This window comes from Oncorhynchus mykiss, chromosome 7 (genome assembly GCF_057628025.1).
Source record: "Oncorhynchus mykiss isolate SJ-2025 chromosome 7, ASM5762802v1, whole genome shotgun sequence".
Classification (NCBI taxonomy): domain Eukaryota; kingdom Metazoa; phylum Chordata; class Actinopteri; order Salmoniformes; family Salmonidae; genus Oncorhynchus; species Oncorhynchus mykiss.
In genome coordinates, this window is record NC_143028.1 from 19,870,776 (window position 1) to 19,893,676 (window position 22,901).

Consider the following 22,901-nt stretch of genomic DNA (forward strand, 5'->3'; position numbering starts at 1 on the left):
TGTGTTTCGTTCAGGCTTAAACCGCCTCGGCGTTTTGATACCCATGTAAATCTCACTAGGATAAGGTAACATTTGTCAAAAATATTTTCATAAATCAACTCTACAATTTTTAAAATCTTTTTTAAATCTTCGCTTATATTTAGCCAATATTGATCCTATGGATATCTACACAGTTATAAAATTGGCAAGGTAGTGTAAGTCTACACGATACACAGACCTTATTTTAAGTGAATCTAAAAATATCTTATGGAATAAATGAATGAAGGAACCGCTTTTCAGATTTTGCTAGAAGGTGTCATGGGAATTATGACTCGCACTTTGGTAGTCAATTCTTACCATGTCCATTATTAAAATAGGATTTCCTGAATATAGAAATTAGTTACAGGTAACTTAAACTCTATTTTTATTCAAACAGTTGAGAGTATTTGTCTCCTAAGCAGACTCTTCAGTATCATTGTCACTTCAGAGCTGTGTGTGTGTGTTTTACAGATGGCAGAGAAAAGCAGAGCACCAGTGTGGAATTGGCACCAGGAAAAGCAAGGCGTCTTATTTGTGATAAAGATGTAAGCATGGGGTCAGCAACGGCTAAATCAAAAAATACCACCAACCTGTGGAATCACCTTAAGAACACCCATCCAAAAGCCCATATGTATTATATTAAGTTAAAATAAAAGTGTTCATTGTTCATTCAGTATTGGTGCAATTGTCATTATTACAAAAATATATACAATCTAAAAATCGGCCGATTAATCGGTATCGGCTTTTTTTGTCCTCCAATAATCGGTATCGGTGTTGAAAAATCATAATCGGTCGACCTCTAATTACAATGCTGAAACATGAGGTGATGGCGGCGGATGAATGGCATGACAATGGACCTTAGTATCTCGTCACGACATCTCTGTGCATTGAAATTGCTATCTATAAAATGAAATCGGGTTCGTTATCTGTAGCTTGTGCGTGTCCATACCATAACCCCACCGCCACCATGGAGCACTCTGTTCACAACGTTGACATGAGCAAACCGCTCGCCCACACGAAGCCATCTGCTCGGTACAGTTGAAACAGGTGTGCCAGTGTCCATCGAAGGTGAGCATTTGCCCACTGAAGTTGGTTATGACGCCAAACTGCAGTAAGGTCAAGACCTTGGTGAGGACGACGAGCACGCAGATGAGCTTCTCTGAGATGGTTTCTGACCGTTTGCGCAGAAATTCTTTGGTTGTACAAACACACAGTTACATCAGCTGTCTGGGTGGCTGGTCTCAGATGATCCCGCATGATGTGGAGGCCTTGGGCTGGCGTGGATAACACGTGGTCTGCGGTTGAAAAAGCCTTCCAAGAGAAGCTGGTTGAGAGAGAATGCCAAGAGTGTGCAAAGCTGTTAACAAGGCAAAGGGTGGCTACTTTGAAGAATCTAAAAATGATTTGTTTAACCTCTGAGCTACTACCCCCCGATTTTTTTCAATTTCTGCCTGAAGACATACCAAAATCTATCTGCCTGGAGCTCAGGCACAGAACCAAGGATATGCATATTCTTGGTACCATTTGAAAGAAAACACTCTGAAGTTTGTGTAAATGTGAATTGAATGTAGGAGAATATAACACAATAGATCTGGTTTAGATAATACAATGAAAAAAAACATGTTTTTTCTTTTTATTTTTGTATCATCCTCTTTAAAATGAACAAGATAAAACAAACATTCAGATAGGCTGATGGGGACAATTTCAGTGAAATATATATGAGGGCAACAGTACTTGTGCAAAGTTTCAGAATGATAACTTCCAAAATGAGTGTGCTACATGACATTTATCATGAAGTCACCCAGGTGCCCCACACAAGTAGCCCAAATGTACCCAAATGGCCAAATTGGTGAAGTTATACATTTTGAAGGGAATAACTATATACAAAATACCAAAATGGCATTCTAACACCCCCCCCCCCCCCCCAATTTTTTTTTTTTGAAAAAACATTTAAAAAATACACATTTACAAAATAACACTTTCAATATTTGGAAGACCCTCAGTCCTCTACACAATATTATGCTGCTGATGCCAGGTGCCGTAGCACATCCATGCCTGCAGAAATACATTTGAGCAGATGAACACCACTTGTGGCAGGAGCTGGATGAACCAGCTTCAGTGGGGGATGGACACCTTGGCACTGGGGGCTCCCATTCGGAGTCAGTGTCACTGTGAAAGAAAATGTTCAGCTAGAATATTTTCACATATGAGCCCTGTATCAACAGGTATAATAAACAGATATATATAGAGAGTACAGGGAACATAAGGTTGAATATATTATTATAGACCTGCTAGATCTACTGTCTACTGTATTATATTACAACAGACCAGCTGTATATACTGTCTCCATTTCACTTTGGCCATTGTTGTGGGCCTGCCCTCCCCTCAACAGCCTCAAATAGGCTATTTCATTTCACAAATAATATTTTATATTATTAATTTCAAACAACGGCATTAGCATGAGAAGAACTTACCAGTCCAAAACAATGTCCTCTCCGTTCAAAACAATATTCCTCCATTTGGGAATCGCTAAATGAATCGTCCTCGATCAATTTCTTTTAAAATTGTGTGTACATCTGTATATCTAGACTTAGATTTAGCTTTTCCTGACTTAGTCGCCATACGGATTGATATATAAACAGCTGAATATGCGCTTTACCAAAACAATGCTGTGCGCAACATGCGTTGCTCCTTCCGGTATGAATCGTCAATGGCGAATGAACCTCTTTACGCCGGAGTTTACTACATGGGTTGGTCTTCCAACACATAAACATTACATATTGCCGTTTACCTCAGCTCATTGGCTATCTACCCAGCTACATTTCAAGACGATCAGTGGTCATTGGGTTAAAATACAGTCAATCAACGAAACAGCGGGCAAATCATTGGTGCACAATGATGTCATTACTTGTTGTCTTCAAATCGGTTTCTTTCAGTCAATACGTCCCGCAAAATGACCCATCAGGTTTGGTTGTGTTACAAACAAACCAGTTGATTGCAATGAAACCAAACATGACTGGAAAAGTCACGTTCTGTGTGAGTATTTACCTTGAATGTGTCGTCGAAAATGTAATGAGACGGAATTCACGACACAAGCGGTTCACAAAATGTTTTGTGTTAGGCTATAAAAATGGATTTTATCAAACCAAAAACCATTCATTGTGTAACAATGAGCATTGGGATTGCAAACAGAGGAAGATCGTCAAAGGTAAACTATTTATTTTATTGCAGTTTGTGATTTTGTGAGTTTGTTACGCCTGTGCTGGTTGAAATAGTTGTTTTTTATGGGGCTCTATCCTCAGATAATCGCATCGTGTTCTTTCGCAGTAAATCCTTTTTTAAATCTGACAACGCAGTTGGATTAGCAAGATTCTAGGCTTTCGAAACATGTGAGACACTTGTATTTTCATTAATGTTTAATATGACTATTTATGTAGCGATCACCGTATGTTGTCGAATTTCAGCCCGCTACCGGGTTCCGTGCGCAGAGAGGTTAACACTTTTTTGGTTACTACATGATTCCATATCTGTGGGACTCCAAGGGTCAAGGGGTCTGAATACTTTCCGAAAGCACTGTATATTTATACTCCGGACTCCAATATTGACCACCCTAATATTTCTATATTCCTTAATTCCGTTCTTTTACATGTGTGTGTATTGTCAGGTATTACTACACTGTTGCTACAGTGTAGTAATACCTGACAATACACACACATGTAAACTCAAGCATTTCGCTAAACCCACAATAACATCTGCTAAATATGTGAATGCGACCAATATCATTTGACTTTGATTTTCGATTTTATTCATTGTTTATTCATCAACCCCGCTATGTTGTGCTGTTATTTATGCGATGACACTTGAGCGCAAGCCTTTAAGTGCATGCACTAAATACAACAAACAAACTGACCTTGAAGTCGAAGGGAAGAACATTACAGTACTCACAAACTGGGAGTTGTCAAGGGGCATAGCAGAGATGGTCTTGTAGTTGTCCATGAGCGCTGTGTCAAACTCCTGCAGACCTCCGTTGGTGTGGACCACCTTGTCTTTGACAAAGATGCTGATGGCACGCAGCATGAAGGACACGAACAGGTGCATGTGGATGTAATTCCTAGTGCAGTGGAGGCGTCTGCATGGCAGGCAGACAGGTGTAAAACACTCAAGGCTCAACAATCACTATATTCGACCAATGAAATGTATTTTATAAAACCCTTTCACATCAGCAGTTGTCACATCGTGCTTTACCCAGCCTGGAACACCAAAGAGAAAGCAAAGCAGTAGCAAAAGGACAATGGCTAAGAAAAACTAAGTAGAAACCTAGAGAGAAATTCCAAACATCGACATGTTTGTTTCGAAATTCAAACCTAGTTTGTGTTGAAAGAAATGTGGAAATGTACAGTTAATACACATACATTATAAAACCTAACTGCATTGAAGACAATAACCTGAATTGAGTAAAATACCCTAAATTCCACGTTTTTTAAATCACAATGGTTCACCGCAAATCAGCTTCCCGCAGATCATTTGAGTTTGTTTTACAGTGTACGGTGGTTTCTTCAACGACATCTGTGTTGAAATACTGAGGAAAGATTGAGAGTAATACCTCTTTCTCTAACTGCATTCATAATACTGACAACTCATAATGAAAAGCATTGATATGTTGGATTCACTTCTCCAACTCAACCAACTAAATCTAGTCTAATTAAACTTTAAATGCACATGAAATAAAAGTTGAATTTGATTTAGATTCTATTCTTTAAATTGTACAAAGGGATTTTTTACTCTGTTATTAGGGAATCATGACAGTCCTATTCTTTACCTTTGATTTGGAAACATGAATCCATGTCATGTCAATGATTCATTTGTAGACTAGAATTAAGGCCAGACTAAGTCAGTGGCACAATTCAGTTTTTGCAATACAGTAAATAGCCCGTTAACTTTTTTGAAAAGTTAACAAGTGATATGTTGGATTCAGGACTCCAACTCAACCAACATTAAAAGTTAAAGAACAAGATTAAGCCAGTGGCTCAGATGAAACTATCCAAACATTAGATATCCTTTTAAAACATGGATATTTAGCTGTGTTGTCAAACAAACACAATTCAATAATACTTTTGTAATTTTAGTAAATAGCCTAGAGTTAAGGCTATCTTACAAACTAATGTAGCAGTGTTTATTCAAACTTAAAATGAGTAACATGTTGAGGTTAGCCTAAGAAAGTGTTCATGGTCAAAATAGCATGCAAAGGTTGCAGGTCTGTGGAGATCTTTACAATTGCTATAATAATCTGTGCAGAATCTTGATCAGCATTGACCACTTGCTTGCACATGTACTTTTATTGTAATCTCAACTGTTATCGAGGTCATTTGGTTGTGCTATTAGATGAAGCACAGTGACAACACATTAAGTTGTTGTACAAATACGAAAATATCTGACATTGTGTTCCCGTTTGAACTTTGTTGTGCTTTAAAATGGTCGAAAAGCGCAGTGATAACACATTCAGGTGACAACTACAAATCTAACATTGTTTTTCCATTGGAATTTAGTTGTGGTTTTAGATGGTTGAAAGCAGAGTGATAACACATTGGGAATTCAACAAACCTATGGCAGTTTTTTTTTTGTTGAGCGGGTGAATAAAGATTGAAATCTCGTTGAGAATTCGGAGATGAGTCAAGAGGATGGCCAGGATATTTATTTTTACTTCTCATTTACATGCGTGACTGTTTTTGGAAAATGGTGATGAACAGCTGAGGCCTAGTGCTGTATGACCTCGGTGCCATTTACACAGGTGGATAGAGCAGCACATAGAAATATATGGATGAGCAAAGACCGAGTGGCATACATCTGCGTCCCAATATATGTCCTTACTCCCAAGGTCTGCACTTGTTCACTTCCTTTCATAGACCAAAAGGAAATGACTGGTATAACGCAAACTATATTTGTGGGAAGGAGCGCACAACTGCACACTTCTGGAGAAAGGACCGATCGTTGGGACACAAGGCTGTCTTACCTGAAGTAGCCTATGATGACAATGGCCCCTAGAAGAGAGATGAAGGACAGTGCATATCCAATGGTGTACATGACGTACAGCCGGTCAAAGAAGTCCTGCTAGAGAGAAATGGATATGTTATAGGCCTGCTTCACTGTTTAGCTTCTATGCTAGCTGCCTGTGCTCCCGACGCCCCAGTGTAGCTCCGCTGTTAGCATGAGTCAGAGCAACTCAAGCATTGTCATGAGTCAAGTCTGCAAACACAACCATGTTAATTGGAGACTTAGGTGTGACTGAAGTGGTGATTGGGATTACCTTTTCCTCCTCTTGACCAGGTAAAAGGAATTTTAAGCAGTCGGAATAATTGGACCATGTTCGGTTCAACCCCTCCACAGAAACCCAGGAACCGTTGACATCACACTTCCTGTATGCATGACCTGGACATACACACAGACACAGGCACAGACACCACACACACACACACACACACACACACACACACACGGTCTTGGTCATTAACATTGCAGCATACAGTTAACTGCCAAAACAAAGGAAACACCAACAGCTTCAATGCACCTTGGAGTAGATTCTGCAAGTGACTGGAACTCTATATGAGGGATGCGACACCATTCTTCAATGAGAAATTCTATAATTGTGTTTTGTTGATGGTGGTAGAAAACGTGGCCTCTGGCACCGCTCCAGAATCTCCCATAAGTGTTCATTTGGGTTGAAGTCTGGTGACTGAGACGGCCACGGGATATGGTTTACATCGTTTTCATGCTCATCAAACCATTCAACACGTCAAATCCATTACATGTACATTTGCTTGTCTCCATATAATGACCACAAAATGCAACACACAGGATTTTAACACAATGGTACTGCAGTTAAAAAGGTATTCAATATATTCAATTGTTACCATGGGCCAGATTTACTAAGGGGTTGCACCAGCTCAGAAGTAAAACATTGAAGCTAGAATCCTCATTTCAAACAACAACAAAGTGGGTCACTCCGTCTCTGTTTTGGTGAAAAGCTTTTGGATACCAAAATTATACTTTTTCAACCCCCCCCCCCCCCCCCCCTCCCTTTCCCTCAGAACAGCCTTAATTCGTTGGGGCATGGACTCTACAAGAGGTCGAAAGTGTTCCCCAAGGAAACTGGTCCATGTTGACTCCAAGCTTGCCAAAGTTGTGTCAAGTTGGCTGGATGTCCTTTGAGTGGTGGCCCATTCTTGATACACACGGGGAAACTGTTGAGCTTGAACAACCCAGCAGCGTCGCAGTTCTTGACACAAACTGGTGCGCCTGGCAACTGCTACCATACCCCATTCAAAGGCAATTACATTTTTTTTTATCTTGCCCATTTCACCCTCTCAAATGGCACACATGCACAATCCAGGTCTCAATTGTCCCAAGGCTTAAATCTTTATTTAACCTGTCTCCTCCCTCCTCATCTACACTGATTGAAGTGGATTTAACAAGTTACATAAAGAAGGGATCAAAGCTTTCACCTGGATTCACCTGGTAGTGTCATGGAAAGAGCGGGTGTTCTTAATGTTTTATATACTCAGTGTACATTCCCCCCCCCCCCCCCCAAAAAAGTGCAAACTTTGCACCCAGTGCAAACACTTAATAAATATGGCCCCATGAGTATAGCCTATCTGTACCCCAATACCTTGATGGTTGAAGTCGTAGACGTAGCTGGGGCAGGGGACCTTGGTTAGCGCTCCGGGGGATCCCTGAGGCCAACAGATCAGACCATCCCAGCCAGGGGCACAAAGGTCATCTGGATACATAATGGGAAAGGGGAGTTAGGTAATATAAGTGGTGGGCACCAATACTGAATTAAATATGATATAGATTTCACTTGATACCGATATGAGCAATTCATATTGTGATATTGGTTTATTTGTGTTTGATATCGATATCTGGAAGGCATATTATGATATTGGTTTATCCTTCCTGTTATTTTACACTCTTATGTAAAAACCTATACTGTACATGACTGTTCCTGCATGAACAAACCCCTCTCACAGACCTTCTCACTGGCTCTCAACTTAGTGACTTAATTGCCTGTGATATATGGACTTATTTAAACTGTAGGTTTAGGCTCCCAGAACATTCATATATGGTCCAATGAGTAATCAGTAAGCACTTGTCTGGACTTGGAAGTTAACAGAAAAAAAACAAGGTTTTTATAAAACCTAAAATCTTCACAATTACAAACATCAATATATGTGATGTAGATATTTTAGGCTTTTACTTTCATAAGTGACATTATTTGGACATTGTTAGAGGGTATCGTCATCAAAGGAACGGAGGCTCCCAGGCCAAATATCATGGCCACTCCCTTAGGATAAATCTGAACTTAAAAGAAATCATTGCTATTGAACTCAAGGCATTATCATTAAAAGGTTTCATTGACTTGTTGCTTTTGTGCCTGTCAATGGTAAGTGCTGGTGATCTTGCAGACACTGGGCATTGATCCACTCAATTTAAGAAAGGGCAAATATCCAGCAGTGTGCACTCAGTCCACATCATCAATGAAACAAGCTGAAGACGGATCAATTTACTACATATCGCTTCCATGGACAAAAACTCTTTCTCCCACTATGTATATTTAAACCTCCGCTCCCTTGATTAAACACATTTCTAATATGAATCTATATTCCATGATGAGAGTGTGAGATGGAAAGACCAAGCTTATGAGTCACTCATTAGCGACAAGTGCAAAAACATTGCTCATAGTCATTACAGCTATATATACACACACACACACCATCTGTCCACCAGATGAGTAGGCTAGTGGGAGAGCACTAGGAGTAATAGGTTGTCGTCTTTTGTCAGCTAGCCCTCCTGAAGGTTCAGTGAAACAAGTGACTAGGGTGGGAGTGCGTCACAAATGGCACCCTATTCCCTTTATAGTGCACTACCTTTAGTGCCATTTGCGATGCAAGCTGAGACTAAGTAATAAAGACCTAAGACGGAGAAAAAATAAGAAGTAAATAGATTTAAATAAATTAATATATCTTATGATTGCAATTATGGTTGCACATTTTCGAGAATGTTCAGATGTGGAACCTTTCAGTGGGAATTAACGGGAATATATGGGAATTAATATCAATATCATTTAAATGTAGATGTTTTTTGCATTGGATATATTTACCATATATGGAGACAGGAACATAAACCCTTTACCTTGTCATAAGTAGACATTTGCAAATGATTAAATCCTTCAAATAGAAATAAAAACAATTTAGTTACGAATTGAACTTTAATTAAATGAGTTGCCTCTTCACATGGGATGATTTCACTGAACAGCAAAAGAAAGGGAATACTGAATGATCCCCAATGAGCCACTGCATCTCCCAAAAACATTTTCAATATACATCTGTAAAATGATAGTCTAGAAACTAAAGCTTTGGTTGTCTTCCTCTCATGCTTCCATGTCTTCTCCCCGGACCTCAATGTCCACCTCATCTTCACGGTCACTTTCCAACCTTGTTGAGGATAGCTCGTCGTCAGGCTCAAAAAGCCTCAAATTTGCCAGGATGGCCACCAATTTCTCAACCCTTGTATTGGTCAGCTTCTTGCGTGCTTTGGTGGGTGCGTTCCCAAACAAGGACCAGTTGCACTCTGAGGCGGCTGATGTTGGTGGGATTTGGAGGATGATGGAGGATGATGGAGGCAACAGGTGACAGAGCCTCAGATCCACAAAGTCTCTTCTACCAGGTGGCTGATGAGATATGTTGGCACGACTACCATATTGCATCTTCATCCCAAAGCCCTTGTTTGGAAGTGTACTTCGCCAGACTGCCAAGAACCTTGCCCCCATCCAGGCTAAGGTGGCGAGACACAGTAGTGATGACACCATAGGCCTTGTTGATCTCTGGACCAGACAGGATGCTCTTGCCAGCATACTTGGGGTCCAACATGTATGCTGTGGCGTGTATGGGCTTCAGGCAGAAGTCTTCATGCTTTGTGATGCATTTCAGAACTGCAGTTTCCTCTTCTTGGAGCAACAGTGAAGTGGGCAGGGCAGTACGAATTTATTCTTACATCTACAAGCAGAGTCTGAACATCAGACAGGATCGCTTTGTCTCCCTCAATCCGTGCAATGGCTACTGCTGTAGGTTTCAGGAGTTTCAGGCTGCTTACCACTCTCTCCAAAAATAGATCATCCTGGAGGATCCTCTTGATGGGGCTGTCCATATCGGCAGACTGTGATATGGCCATTTCTTGGAGAGACTCCTTCCTCTCCAGGAGACTGTCAAACATGATGACAACACCACCCCAATGGGTGTTGCTGAGCAGCTTCAATGTGGTGCTCTTATTCTTCTCACTTTGCTTGGTGAGGTAGATTGCTGCTATAACTTGATGACCTTTCACATACCATTTCCTTGGCTCTCTTGTAAAGTGTATACATTGTTTTCAGTGCCATGATATCCTTGAGGAGCAGATTCACTGCATGAGCAGCACAGCCAATGGGTGTGATGTGAGGTTAAGACTCCACTTTAGACCAAGCAGCCTTCATGTTCACAGCATTGTCTGTCACCAGTGCAAATACCTTCTGTGGTCCAAGGTCATTGATGACTTCCTTCAGCTAATCTACAATGTACAGATGGGTGTGTCTGTTGTCCCTGGTGTCTGTGCTCTTGTAGAATACTGGTTGAGGGGAGGAGATGATGTAGTTATTTATTCCTTTCCCATGACCATTCGACCACCCATCAGAGATGATTGCAATACAGTCTGCTTTCTGTATGATTTGCTTGACCTTCACTTGAACTATGCATACAGAAAATGAGTAGACAAAACATGTCTGGTTGGAGGGGTGTATGCTGGGTGAAGAACATTCAGAAATCTCTTCCAATACATACTGCCTGTGAGCATCAGAGGTGAACCACTTTCATACACAGCTCAAGCAAGACATTCATCAGCATTTCTCTGACTACGTTCCTCTATTGAGTCAAAAAAAAAAAACACTTCAGATTCCAGGAGGACCATGAACTGTTGCTATTGATAAGGTCTAATTCATCATTTTCAACTCGAATAGAAGTAGAGGGACTTTTGTCAGAGGATGCTTGTTGTGAGCGCTGAGGGAACTTTATGCACTTGCCCAGATGATTCTGCATCTTTGTTGTATTCTTCACATATGATTTGGCACAGTATTTGCAAATGTACACAGCTTTTCCTTCTACATTAGCGGCAGTGAAATGTGTCCACACATCAGATAGTGCCCGTGGCATTTTCCTGTAAAGATTAGGAAAAAAAAGTGTAAAAAAACAAAACAAATACAATTCCATGTACAGATAAATAGTTAAGCAGTTAGATTAAACAACTCCTTTTAAGACAAATGTTTTAAAATGAAACATGTATGGAAACAGGTGAATTAACACTCCTCAGTTAACAGGCTCAAGCAACCTAAACCCCACATGGTAGCAAAAACTAACTAGCAGAAATTGTTTACAAGTTAAAAAAATATTTAAACACACCTTGTTGTAGGCTACAATTTAATAGTTAACAAAAAAATAATGTCATATAAAATATATTCACCCCACCCAGTATTGTAATCAAAACTTACCAGAAAGCATGTAGTCCTTGGCTCAGACAGTGTAGTAGTGTGGGCTCAATAGCATCTCATACTTGTGCAAGATCTTGAGAATCAGCTGTACATGTGATGGAAGAATGCACTGTGCATGCAAAGGGTTGTAATTCCATTGAATTGGGGATAGTTTAACCAACATATGCCACACGACCTAGAATTGCCTTATGTGCTTCCCACAAAAAAGGTTCATTGTTATAAGCTAACTTTTTTGATGAATTTAAGCAAAATTCCCCAAATTCCCGGGCTTAACTTCCCATGGCAAATTTCCAGAAACCCCCCGGAAATTTACCGGAAAGTTTCCAACCCTAATTGCAATCCAGGTCTAAATAGTAGATATTTATATATTTCAGTGTCTCAGCTGCAGTAGCCTTCCTATGCGTATGATGTCATACTTCATTATCTCAGAGCCAAATTGGATCTGATTATAGCTGGGTTGAGTCCCATTATCATTTGAGACATCAAAGCACGTTGTATTGATTTAAACTGACAGACAGGAAATGTGCCATATTGGGGTTTGGGACCACTTGCCAGGTGGGTCCCATGTGCAGACACTGTGAAATACCTTAAAGGTGGAACTGACATTTTTTTAAACTACTTTGAAGACATGAAACCGACAATGATAATATCAGTCAAAAAGATCAAATTCCCAGTTTATACTTCAAAACCAATTTCATGAAGTTTTAAAAATAGGTTCTATTTGACTCAAAATTCCATGAAGTAGAAGGTAAGGCATTGTTGGCAGAATAAATGGACGCAGTTCAATGCATGATTAATATAATTTACAAATAGCAATATTTTTGGAACCACAAATAAATGTACCTGGTTGTAAATCACAGATGGCCTGGTACATTGTTTGTTTCCTCCCCCCATTTGGGATGTTTCAGTTTCAATGACCCAATATTCTGGACAAAAACAGATGACTAACTAAGGCTGGGAATGTCAATACAATCAAACTAGCAAGGACAGTGATCACAAGTCAGTCATAACGTGGCCAATAGGCTAGCACGTGTGTCAGACAAGGCCTTCAGACCGAATAGGACACACAAGCGAGTATAAATGAGTCAACAGTTGAGACATCTGCTTTATGAAATTTTGGCATGATGCGCTCAAAATCGGTGAATTCAACTTCAATATCTGATTTTCCTCTTGAAAATGTCCATCGGCCTACTGTATTAAACCAAGTTTCTAATTAATGGACTAAATAAATTATAAACAAAAAAACATGTTTTTACTCATGGGTTTTCAGTACATAAAATGTGTCGGGAAAATTGCCACTGTATATTTGTCCTGGTAAATGAGGAAATACTTTATTTCAGGTGTACAGAATGATTCTCAAATACTGTAGATACAGCCATCCTTAGGCTGCTCAATTAGCAGGCTTGAAGTGAACTCCGACCTTTGATAACACAGAGGGAGAGGTAATAGGATGGCTAATGATGGATGCAACTGAGATCAGGTGCGTGAGTGATCTTAGCCCGTATTGATGGTTGAACGAGAGATCACCGGGCAGTAATGATTAGAATTGGGCCATTGCCTTTAAAGGAACAATCTCGGAATCAAAACAACAAAGCTATATACAGTGCCTTGCGAAAGTATTCGGCCCCCTTGAACTTTGCGACCTTTTGCCACATTTCAGGCTTCAAACATAAAGATATAAAACTGTATTTCTTTGTGAAGAATCAACAAGTGGGACACAATAATGAAGTGGAACGACATTTATTGGATATTTCAAACTTTTTTAACAAATCAAAAAATGAAAAATTGGGCGTGCAAAATTATTCAGCCCCCTTAAGTTAATAATTTGTAGCGCCACCTTTTGCTGTGATTACAGCTGTAAGTCGCTTGGGGTATGTCTCTATCAGTTTTGCACATCGAGAGACTGACATTTTTTCCTATTCCTCCTTGCAAAACAGCTCGAGATCAGTGAGGTTGGATAGAGAGCATTTGTGAACAGCAGTTTTCAGTTCTTTCCACAGATTCTCGATTGGATTCAGGTCTGGACTTTGACTTGGCCATTCTAACACCTGGATATGTTTATTTTTGAACCATTCCATTGTAGATTTTGCTTTATGTTTTGGATCATTGTCTTGTTGGAAGACAAATCTCCGTCCCAGTCTCAGGTCTTTTGCAGACTCCATCAGGTTTTCTTCCAGAATGGTCCTGTATTTGGCTCCATCCATCTTCCCATCAATTTTAACCATCTTCCCTGTCCCTGCTGAAGAAAAGCAGGCCCAAACCATGATGCTGCCAACACCATGTTTGACAGTGGGGATGGTGTGTTCAGCTGTGTTGCTTTTACGCCAAACATAACGTTTTGCATTGTTGCCAAAAAGTTCAATTTTGGTTTCATCTGACCAGAGCACCTTCTTCCACATGTTTGGTGTGTCTCCCAGGTGGCCTCTGATTGTTGTCCTATGGACAGAGTCTCCCACCTCAGCTGTAGATCTCTGCAGTTCATCCAGAGTGATCACGGGCCTCTTGGCTGCATCTCTGATCAGTCTTCTCCTTGTATGAGCTGAAAGTTTAGAGGGAAGTCCAGGTCTTGGTAGATTTGCAGTGGTCTGATACTCCTTCCATTTCAATATGATCGCTTGCACAGTGCTCCTTGGGATGTTTAAAGCTTGGGAAATATTTTTGTATCCAAATCCGGCTTTAAACTTCTTCACAACAGTATCTCGGACCTGCCTGGTGTGTTCCTTGTTCTTCATGATGCTCTCTGCGCTTTTAACGGACCTCTGAGACTATCACAGTGCAGGTACATTTATACGGAGACTTGATTACACGCAGGTGGATTGTATTTATCATCATTAGTCATTTAGGTCAACATTGGATCATTCAGAGATCCTCACTGAACTTCTGGAGAGAGTTTGCTGCACTGAAAGTAAAGGGGCTGAATAATTTTGCACGCCAAATTTTTCAGTTTTTGATTTGTTAAAAAAGTTTGAAATATCCAATAAATGTCGTTCCACTTCATGATTGTGTCCCACTTGTTGTTGATTCTTCACAAAAAAATACAGTTTTATATCTTTATGTTTGAAGCCTGATTTGTGGCAAAAGGTCGCAAAGTTCAAGGGGGCCGAATACTTTCGCAAGGCACTGTAATTGCTATATATCCTACATTTAAAGACTCAAATGGAATGAACCAATCCCAGATTGCCCCATTTAAAATTGAAAAGGGAACACAGTCTTATAGGGGAACAGAATTATCTGTTATCATTTAGATCTGGGTTAAATTATCTAAAAAAAACAAATACAACAGACAAATACACCACTGATTGAGGGGAAGTGGGGTTATATAATGTTTGTAATTTGTATTTATTTTACTCCTATGAAAGGCAGAATATCATTTAGCCAATAAGTGGTTTCATTGATGTGATTTCGGTAACATTATAAGGGTCCATAATAAACCATTTATTCAGCATTTATAAAAATTGTGTGTCCACCATTTATTAATCATTACTCACATGTATAAACTGTAATGGGAATTTTAATGTTTGTGCTTTTCCTATAACAAATGTCTGTCTTTTATTCATGTGCTGTTCTAAGAACCAATTTCTGTGTTCATGCAAGTGGCTGACTGTACAAATCCTCACTATCAGTAGCTGCAATTTGGCAGAACGCCCAGACCGTGTTTTGAGAACAAACTAAAGATATCTCAGTTTCAAGGTCTCAGCTAAGAGAGAAATAAGTCTCGTGGGGTATTGGTCTGTCACACGTTTGGAACCGGTATTGGTCGGTCACATGAATGAAACAAAATGGTAATGATTAAGTAATTATGCTAAATCATGCAAATTTAACTTGTCTGTGTATAGCCATATAAAAGACAACTGCTGGGTCTGCCCAAGGAGAGCTGCTGATTGATATGTGTACTATGGTGCATTGAATTGGTTGGAACCTCTCCAGCGTGCTGACAATAAAACAATGATTAATTTAAGATTGACTTTGAGGTGTCCCTGTGTAAGAATTTCCACGACAAAACCATTTACTAATGATTAGTAAAGTCCTTTTGCAGTCCCTAATCTAAAGTGAGCACTATTTATAGTTTATAAATGTTGAGAGACCAGTGTAATTTCTCACAAATAGATGCATGCCATTGGTAAACATTCCAGCAGTACCTGGTAAAAGAATAAGCACGCAACACAGGATGTTTAAGGAAATATACTACATATACACAAAAGTATGTGGACACCCCTTCAAATTAGTGAATTCGGCTATTTCAGCAACACCCATTGTTGACAGGTGTATAAAATCGAGCACACAGCCATGCAATCTCCATAGACAAACATTTGCAGTAGAATGGCCTTACTGTATATAGGATACCACCTTTTCAACAAGTCAGTTCGTCAAATTTGTGCCCTGCTAGAGCTGCCTGGGTCAACTGTAAGTGCTGATATTGTGAAGTGGAAATGTCTAAGAGCAACAACGGCTCAGCAGCAAAGTGGTAGGCCACACAAGCTCACAGAACGGGACCGTCAAGTGCTGAAGCACGTAAAGATAATCTGTCCTCGGTTGCAGAACTCACTACCAAGATCCAAACTGCCTCTGGAAGCAATGTCAGCACAAGAACTGTTCGTGCAACCGCAAACAAGCCTAAGACCCACATGCGCAATGCCAAGTGTCAGCTGGAGTGGTGTAAAGCTCACCGCCATTGGACTCTGAAGCAGTTGAAACACGTTCTCTGGAATGAAGAATCACACTTCACCATCTGGCAGTCTGGCGGACGAGGCTGGCGGCTAGCAGGAGAACGCTACCTACCATAGTGACAACTGTAAAGTTTGGTGAAGGAGGAATAATGGTCTGGGCTGTTTTTCATGGTTCGGCCTAGGCCCTTTAGTTCCAGTGAAGGGAAATCTTAACGCCACAACATACAATGACATTCTAGACGATTCTGTATTTCCAACTTTGTGGCGAACAGTTTGGAGAAGGCCTTTTCCTGTTCCGGCATGACAAGTGAGGTCCATACGGAAATGGTTTGTTGAGATCGGTGTGGAAGAACTTGACTGGCCTGCACAGAGCCCTGACCTCAACCCCATTGAACACCTTTGGGATGAATTGGAACTCCGACTGCAAGCCAGGCCTTAATCGCCCAACATCAGAGCCCGACATCACTAATGCTCTTGTGGCTGAATGGAAGCAAGTCAACACACTTTTGGTCATGTTGTGTGTGTGTGTGTATATATATATATACACACACACACACACACACACACACACACACACACACACGTGAGTGAATAACTAGCTAACTAACCTTTACAAACGTGGGAATAATGATTACTAAATGGTGGGCAAACTGTTTGTAAATGCCTTATTAATGTTTTATAATGGACCCTTAATATAAAGTGTTACAGTCATTTCTGCATCTCTCAGAGTATATAGCAAACTGTATTTTCATAATGCCTCCCAGTGAAACCATAAGACTTCCGTCATGACTAAATTTGGATGGGTATCAGAAGCTGGTCTGTTTTTCTAAGTAGCCAGGATTTACTTACTATAGACTGTCACCAAACAATAAAACACACTAATTATCCATTATGCTCCAATATCTGTTTACGTTCTGACATTTCTAATCTCCCACCTGGTTTTAACGACTGGTAGATTCTGGATCAAACACACAAAGCGCTTTGTTTTTATCCAGCTCTCACACTGCTACAGAATGTGGGCGGACACACGAAGGATAATAACATGGAGTGCAGCAGCCAGAAAGAGAAACAACCGCAGGGTTGGGGCTGGCAAATTGGCACAGATTCAAATTAATGGAATAAATCCTCCTTTCAGCACCCACAGATTCCGTGGCTAGGGAGAGACACAGCATAATATCTGTGATCTTAAGTCATCTTTGTCTAATCAAACTGCAGTGGTAGTCCAAGTAAATAAAGGCTTTTCAAGAAGTGCCTCCCTCCGCTCTTCAAGAGTGCCTATATGAGAAAACTAAGATGAATTTTTCAAAATGTTTTTAGTGGTTGCCATAATCCCAGTTATTTTTCCCAAAGACCACTTCTGCCAATTGTAGTTTTCATCCATGCTGTATTGAAAGTTGTCTCAAGTTACCGCAATTAAAAATATATTATAATAATTATGATAATTTGGGTGGGGGGTGAGAAATAATTTGGATAAATATCAGATTACACATTTTTTGCATGAAGCATTACTCAATTCAGTAAATCGCATGTTGAGCATTGACTGACAATGTGAGAAATGCAAGGAGTTCAGCGTTGTCAGTGTACATGCAACAGCACCACATCCAGTCTCTTTCACCAACTCCAACCTCTGACTGAGTGAAGCCTGGGAGAACGTGAGCAGACGTGGAGCAGGCTAGTGTTTGCCCGTCTCTCAAAACCCAAACCCCTTTTCCAATACGCGGGAGACGAAAACACGTAAAGTTATGGAATTTGGTCTCTCCAGACGGGATTGAAGTATGGCGGGCTGCTACGGTTACCATAAAGGTCTGTCTGGATCCACCCGGAAACACGCTGGCCAATGGGGCTCTGCTAAAGCGAGGTAGACCAATCATCTACTTAGTGGGTACCGATTACACAAACAAACAAAAGGTTGTAAATGACCTATGCTGCCCAAAGAGTAAAATTATGTACGTAAGTCAGTGTTTGCCTACCTGCAGGGTTGTGTGTGGAGATGTTCTGATGACACGCGACTTTGACATCATACAGCAGGTACATCTGCTCCTGTGCTGTGAGGCCGACCTCTGGATGAACCTGCGGAGTAGATTGCAGCATTGATTCCAAAAAGTTGCCCCTTAGATGCTGATCTTTGGTCAGTTTAGCATTTCCCCCCGCTAATAGTTCAGGGTAGGATTGGGGAGAGCAAGCTGATCCTAGATCTGCACCTAGGGGAATCTTCACCCCGGAGGTCATTTTGAGCTCAAACATAACGAGGAGAAATGGTAAAGTGGCTTTGATATAAACTTTGATAAAAATCTAAAAGGTCATATTGACAATGACATATACTGTAGCATAACACACTTCATAAATAAAACAGATGTCATATACATTTGGCACACAGTAAGCAATCGCCACACGCTGACGCACTGTGCTCATACTTCCGCCTCATTTAAATGCATTCAAGGAGAAAGTGGATGTTGAGTACTAGTCAACAATGAATATGCAAACATTGACTGATGAGTACAGAAGTGGGCAAGTCTGAACATATGCATGACAGAATACATTTTCACATGAAATAGCACCAATATAAAGAAACATAATGTGTGTGTGTGTGTGTGTGTGTTGGGGGGGGGGGGGGGGTCCATCTTAGTTTTACCATTATTTACAGAAGTATTTTAAAAGATAGACTGGGAGGAAAGGGTATAGGAGTAGAGGAATATAGGGGATTGTAGATGCAAGACAAAAGCAACCAAATTCATTATGCCAAGAACTTTGTCAACTAGACTTGCAATAGCCTGCCTAAACATAGGCTAATAAATGTTTTACTAGTTGAATGGTACATTTCTAACATCCCTTCTCATTTAACCCTCACCCCATACCTACACCCTAATATACACGGAGTGTACAAAACCTTTGGAACATTTACTGTAACTCAGCAGACGCTCTTATCCGGAGCAATTAGGGTTAACACCTTCCTAATTTTGATTTGCACCCCCTTTCGCCGCCAGAACAGTCTCAAATCGTCGGGGCATGGACTCTACTAGGGTGTCACAAGCGTTGCACAGGGATGCACCCGGGAAACTGTTTAGCGTGAAAAACCCGACAGCGTTGCATTTCTTGACACACACAAACGGGCACCTACTATCATAATATACCCCGTTCAAAGGAACTTAAAAATGTTGTCTTGCCCATTCACCCTCTGAATGGCACACATACACAATCCATGTCTCATTTGTTTAATGGCCCGTTAATTAACCTGTCTCCTCCCCTTCATCTACACTGATTGACATCAATAAGAGATCATAGCTTTCACCTGGATTCACCTGGTCAGTCTGTCGTGGAAAGAGCAGTTGTTCCTGGTGTTTTGTACACTCAGTGTCTATAATTTAGCATCATGTTGCTGGTAGCCTATGTAAAATGGTCATGCAAATTCCGTATGTATGTGGTTTATTATATACACAGAGTAGGCTCCTGTAACAAAACAGGGGGAAACCCTAGATTCATTATTCCACAAAAAATACAAACAATATTACTCTAAATCGGCTAGTCTACTTACCTGTGCGTAAACATGTAGGTAAATTACATTCCAGCATAAAATAAACTTCGCAAAGTTACGCAGAAGTATTGTATTCATTCTGCAGATCATTGGTGGACAGCGTTGCATATAGATTCGATCAACTCCAAAATCAGCTGTGTTTCTGAAGCACTCAGTAGTTCAGGTGTTGTGTCAAACTCGACTGGACGTGGTTCTCCTTCCTGTAGTCTACTCTGTGCGTATTTCCATCCGACGCTCTTGAAGTCTGTTGAAAGAGGATGTCAGGAGAAAAGGGCGCAGGAATAGTGTAGGCTTGGTCAGAGTTTTGGTGTCATCTGTCTGAAATAAGGATGTAGCAAACTTGTTCAAAACGTTTATTGATCATTTGTGGACCTTGAAATACATAGGCTATATGACTGGCCTTTTTCAGGCTACTTGTGTCCTGTAGTTCCTCTCTGAAACACAATTTTAGTAGGCTAAGTTTGCTTTACAAAGACAATTTGGGCATGTTGTCTCTTCTGTGGGCCATGAGCGTTAAAAATGCCATATTATTTTTTTAAACACGAATACTCATTATGTTCAAAAAGTCGCAAGAAAATTCCAACCAGAATTATCCATAGCCTAGAAAAAAATCGAGTTTGCGCCTGATAACCAAAATAACTATTACTCTCTACTGTAGCCTAGCTAACCTACCTATAACTGCATTTCCCGTCTGCACGTGAGTAATGTCGCTATCTATCCGTAGTCATGAAATCTTACGGTGTGGGAAGGGATGTCCGCAGCGGTCTGCAGTGTGTGTGTGTATGTTCGCCCATAAGCGTCCAAAAAACGCATTTTCTAATTAAAAATGAATGCATTTTGAGAAATTGAGTGTCTTAACGAAATTACACAAAAAAATGAATGCATTTAGAGAATAATATTGTTTGCAATATTGTTCATGTTGAATCTTGGTCAGACTCAAGAGTTTGTCAGATTTTCTGTGTGAACAGGTTACAGCGTTCAGAAATCTTAAAGCTACAGTCTGTGATTGGCATTACATCAATTGTTTTAATTTGAAATGAATGATAAAGCCATTGTTTCTTGACGAATATAACTCATGATCTTAGATCAACTGTTTTACCCCATCAGAACCCAAATAATAAGGTAACTAGATAACCAATAACCCGACTAGATCATAAAGGAACAATTTTCCAGACAGAGGATTGAGTTTACGAATTTACGGTTTATTAACCCAACTCCACACAGGCTACTGTTTGGCCGTAGCCCACGCCAAATAAATGAAGAATACCCTATAAAATAACCGTGACCTTCTCTTGTGAAGACCAGACGTAAGAGAGAGAACAATGGCTAAACCTGATCTTAACTTCCAATGCTCCATCCCCCTGCCCAACCCGCCTCCGCCAACCATCAGGATGCCCAGCATCAGAACATTCCAGACATTCCCGTGATTGGCAGATAGCAGGTTGATTGGCATGTTGGACCCTGCGAACACTGGGTGCTGGTACGTACAACACAACCAACTAACCTAACACATAACTCACAGCTGTCTGTGCGGGTCACTACAATAACATGTATTAAACACTGTATAGCTTCAAAACATGGTTTAAACTATCATTTTGATCTCATGGATGGTCAGTCCTTGCATTCCTATCTATGTCGTGGTCATTACCATGTAAAATGACCTATGAGCACCCTAGACCTTAACCGGCACCCAAGACCCGCTACAATTTAATGATCGCTCCAACAGATCCACGGACGACACAATCGTCATTGCACTAAACACTGACCCATCCCAGCTGGACAAGAGAAATACCTATGTAAGAATGCTGTTCATTGACTAGAGCTCAGTCTTAAACCCCATAGTGCTCTCCGAGTTCATCACTAAGCTCAGGGTCCTGGGTCTGAACCCCTCCCTGTGCAACTGGGTTCCGGACTTCCTAATGGGCCAATTTATTCGAGGTACTCCTCACTCTTTTGTTTGGGTTTCAACCCTGTGTTTTGTATACGTGTTTGTTTGGTCTTCGTCCCTGTGCCTTTACGTGGCACACTGTAATTATGGTCAATAAAAAAAAACTATTATGCATTCCTGCGCCTGTCTCCCGATCCCTTTATACCAACGTGACACACACCTGTTAATTGAAATGCATTCCAGGTGACTACCTCGTGAAGCTGGTTGAGAGAATGCCAAGAGTGTGCAAATAATTCTATTTATTTTTCTGGAATACGTGTGTATTGTTTCTTAATGACATTTTCATTGCTAGGTATTACTGCACGGTTGGAGATAGAAACACAAGCATTTCGCTGCAATATCTGCAAATCTGTGTATTCGACCAATAAAATTTGATTTGAGCACCAACATGTGCTGTTTAGAAGAGCATATAATATTTGGTGTGAAGTGAAAGCTAAGATTCTATATTTGGGGGAAATGAAGGCATAGATGCATTTTTCAACCATTTTCCATCTTAAAAATGTCTGGTTACAAAAATGGAAAAGGGGTATTAGAAATCATCTACTAGAAGTCTTAAAATGTATTAGAAATACATAAAAACACAATCTTGAAGTTAAGGCCCCTGCATACTAATATCATAATTTATACTTCGTTTTGCAGAAACTATTTGCCTTCTGTAGGTTTAAGAAATATTGTCTAGTGTCTTCTGTTACCTTCATTCTGTTACCGGGTGTTGAGTCAACTTCACTTACTGTTGTTCAATAAGCAAAATAGATTTTTTCAAACTCAAGGTGTTATATCGTAGCTGACACTCCACTTTTTTCTGCAGACATCTTTGAATCTTTATTCAGAGTAGATATTTAAGAGTTTTTGGAAAATGTGGCCAGGTAAAAAAAACAGGGAGATTTTACTGTCATTCTGTTGCCAAGCTTTGCATGTGCACTGTTTCTCAAGTAAACGTGTTAAGTAAAATTGTTAAAGTAGACTTCTGCATACTGTCTACAGTGCCTTCAGAAAGTATTCAAACCCCTTGACCTTTTCAACATTTTGTTGTGCTATAGCCTGAATTTAAAATGGACACAATTTTGATTTTGTGGCACTGGCCTACACACAATACACCATAACGTCTAATTGGAAATATGCTTTTACAAATTAATTAAAAAAGAAAAGCTGAAATGTCTTAAGTAT

The 22,901-nt window shown here is 40.3% G+C and overlaps 1 protein-coding gene across 1 annotated transcript in view; it reads right to left on the reverse strand.

The window, feature by feature from the left end:
• The window catches only part of LOC110527560 (parathyroid hormone 2 receptor-like), a 55,842-nt gene extending 35,299 nt beyond the window's left edge, over positions 1-20,543 (reverse strand). Inside the window, exons 1-6 of the mRNA XM_036983048.2 lie at positions 19,787-20,543; positions 18,225-18,324; positions 7,682-7,792; positions 6,323-6,444; positions 6,029-6,126; positions 3,964-4,147 (exon numbers count right to left, since the gene is read on the reverse strand). Of these exons, the coding sequence (XP_036838943.1) occupies positions 3,964-4,147; positions 6,029-6,126; positions 6,323-6,444; positions 7,682-7,792; positions 18,225-18,324; positions 19,787-19,894 (723 nt within the window). The 5' untranslated portion in view covers positions 19,895-20,543. The remainder of the gene's footprint in view (positions 1-3,963; positions 4,148-6,028; positions 6,127-6,322; positions 6,445-7,681; positions 7,793-18,224; positions 18,325-19,786) is intronic.
• Between the last annotated feature and the right edge of the window lie 2,358 nt (positions 20,544-22,901).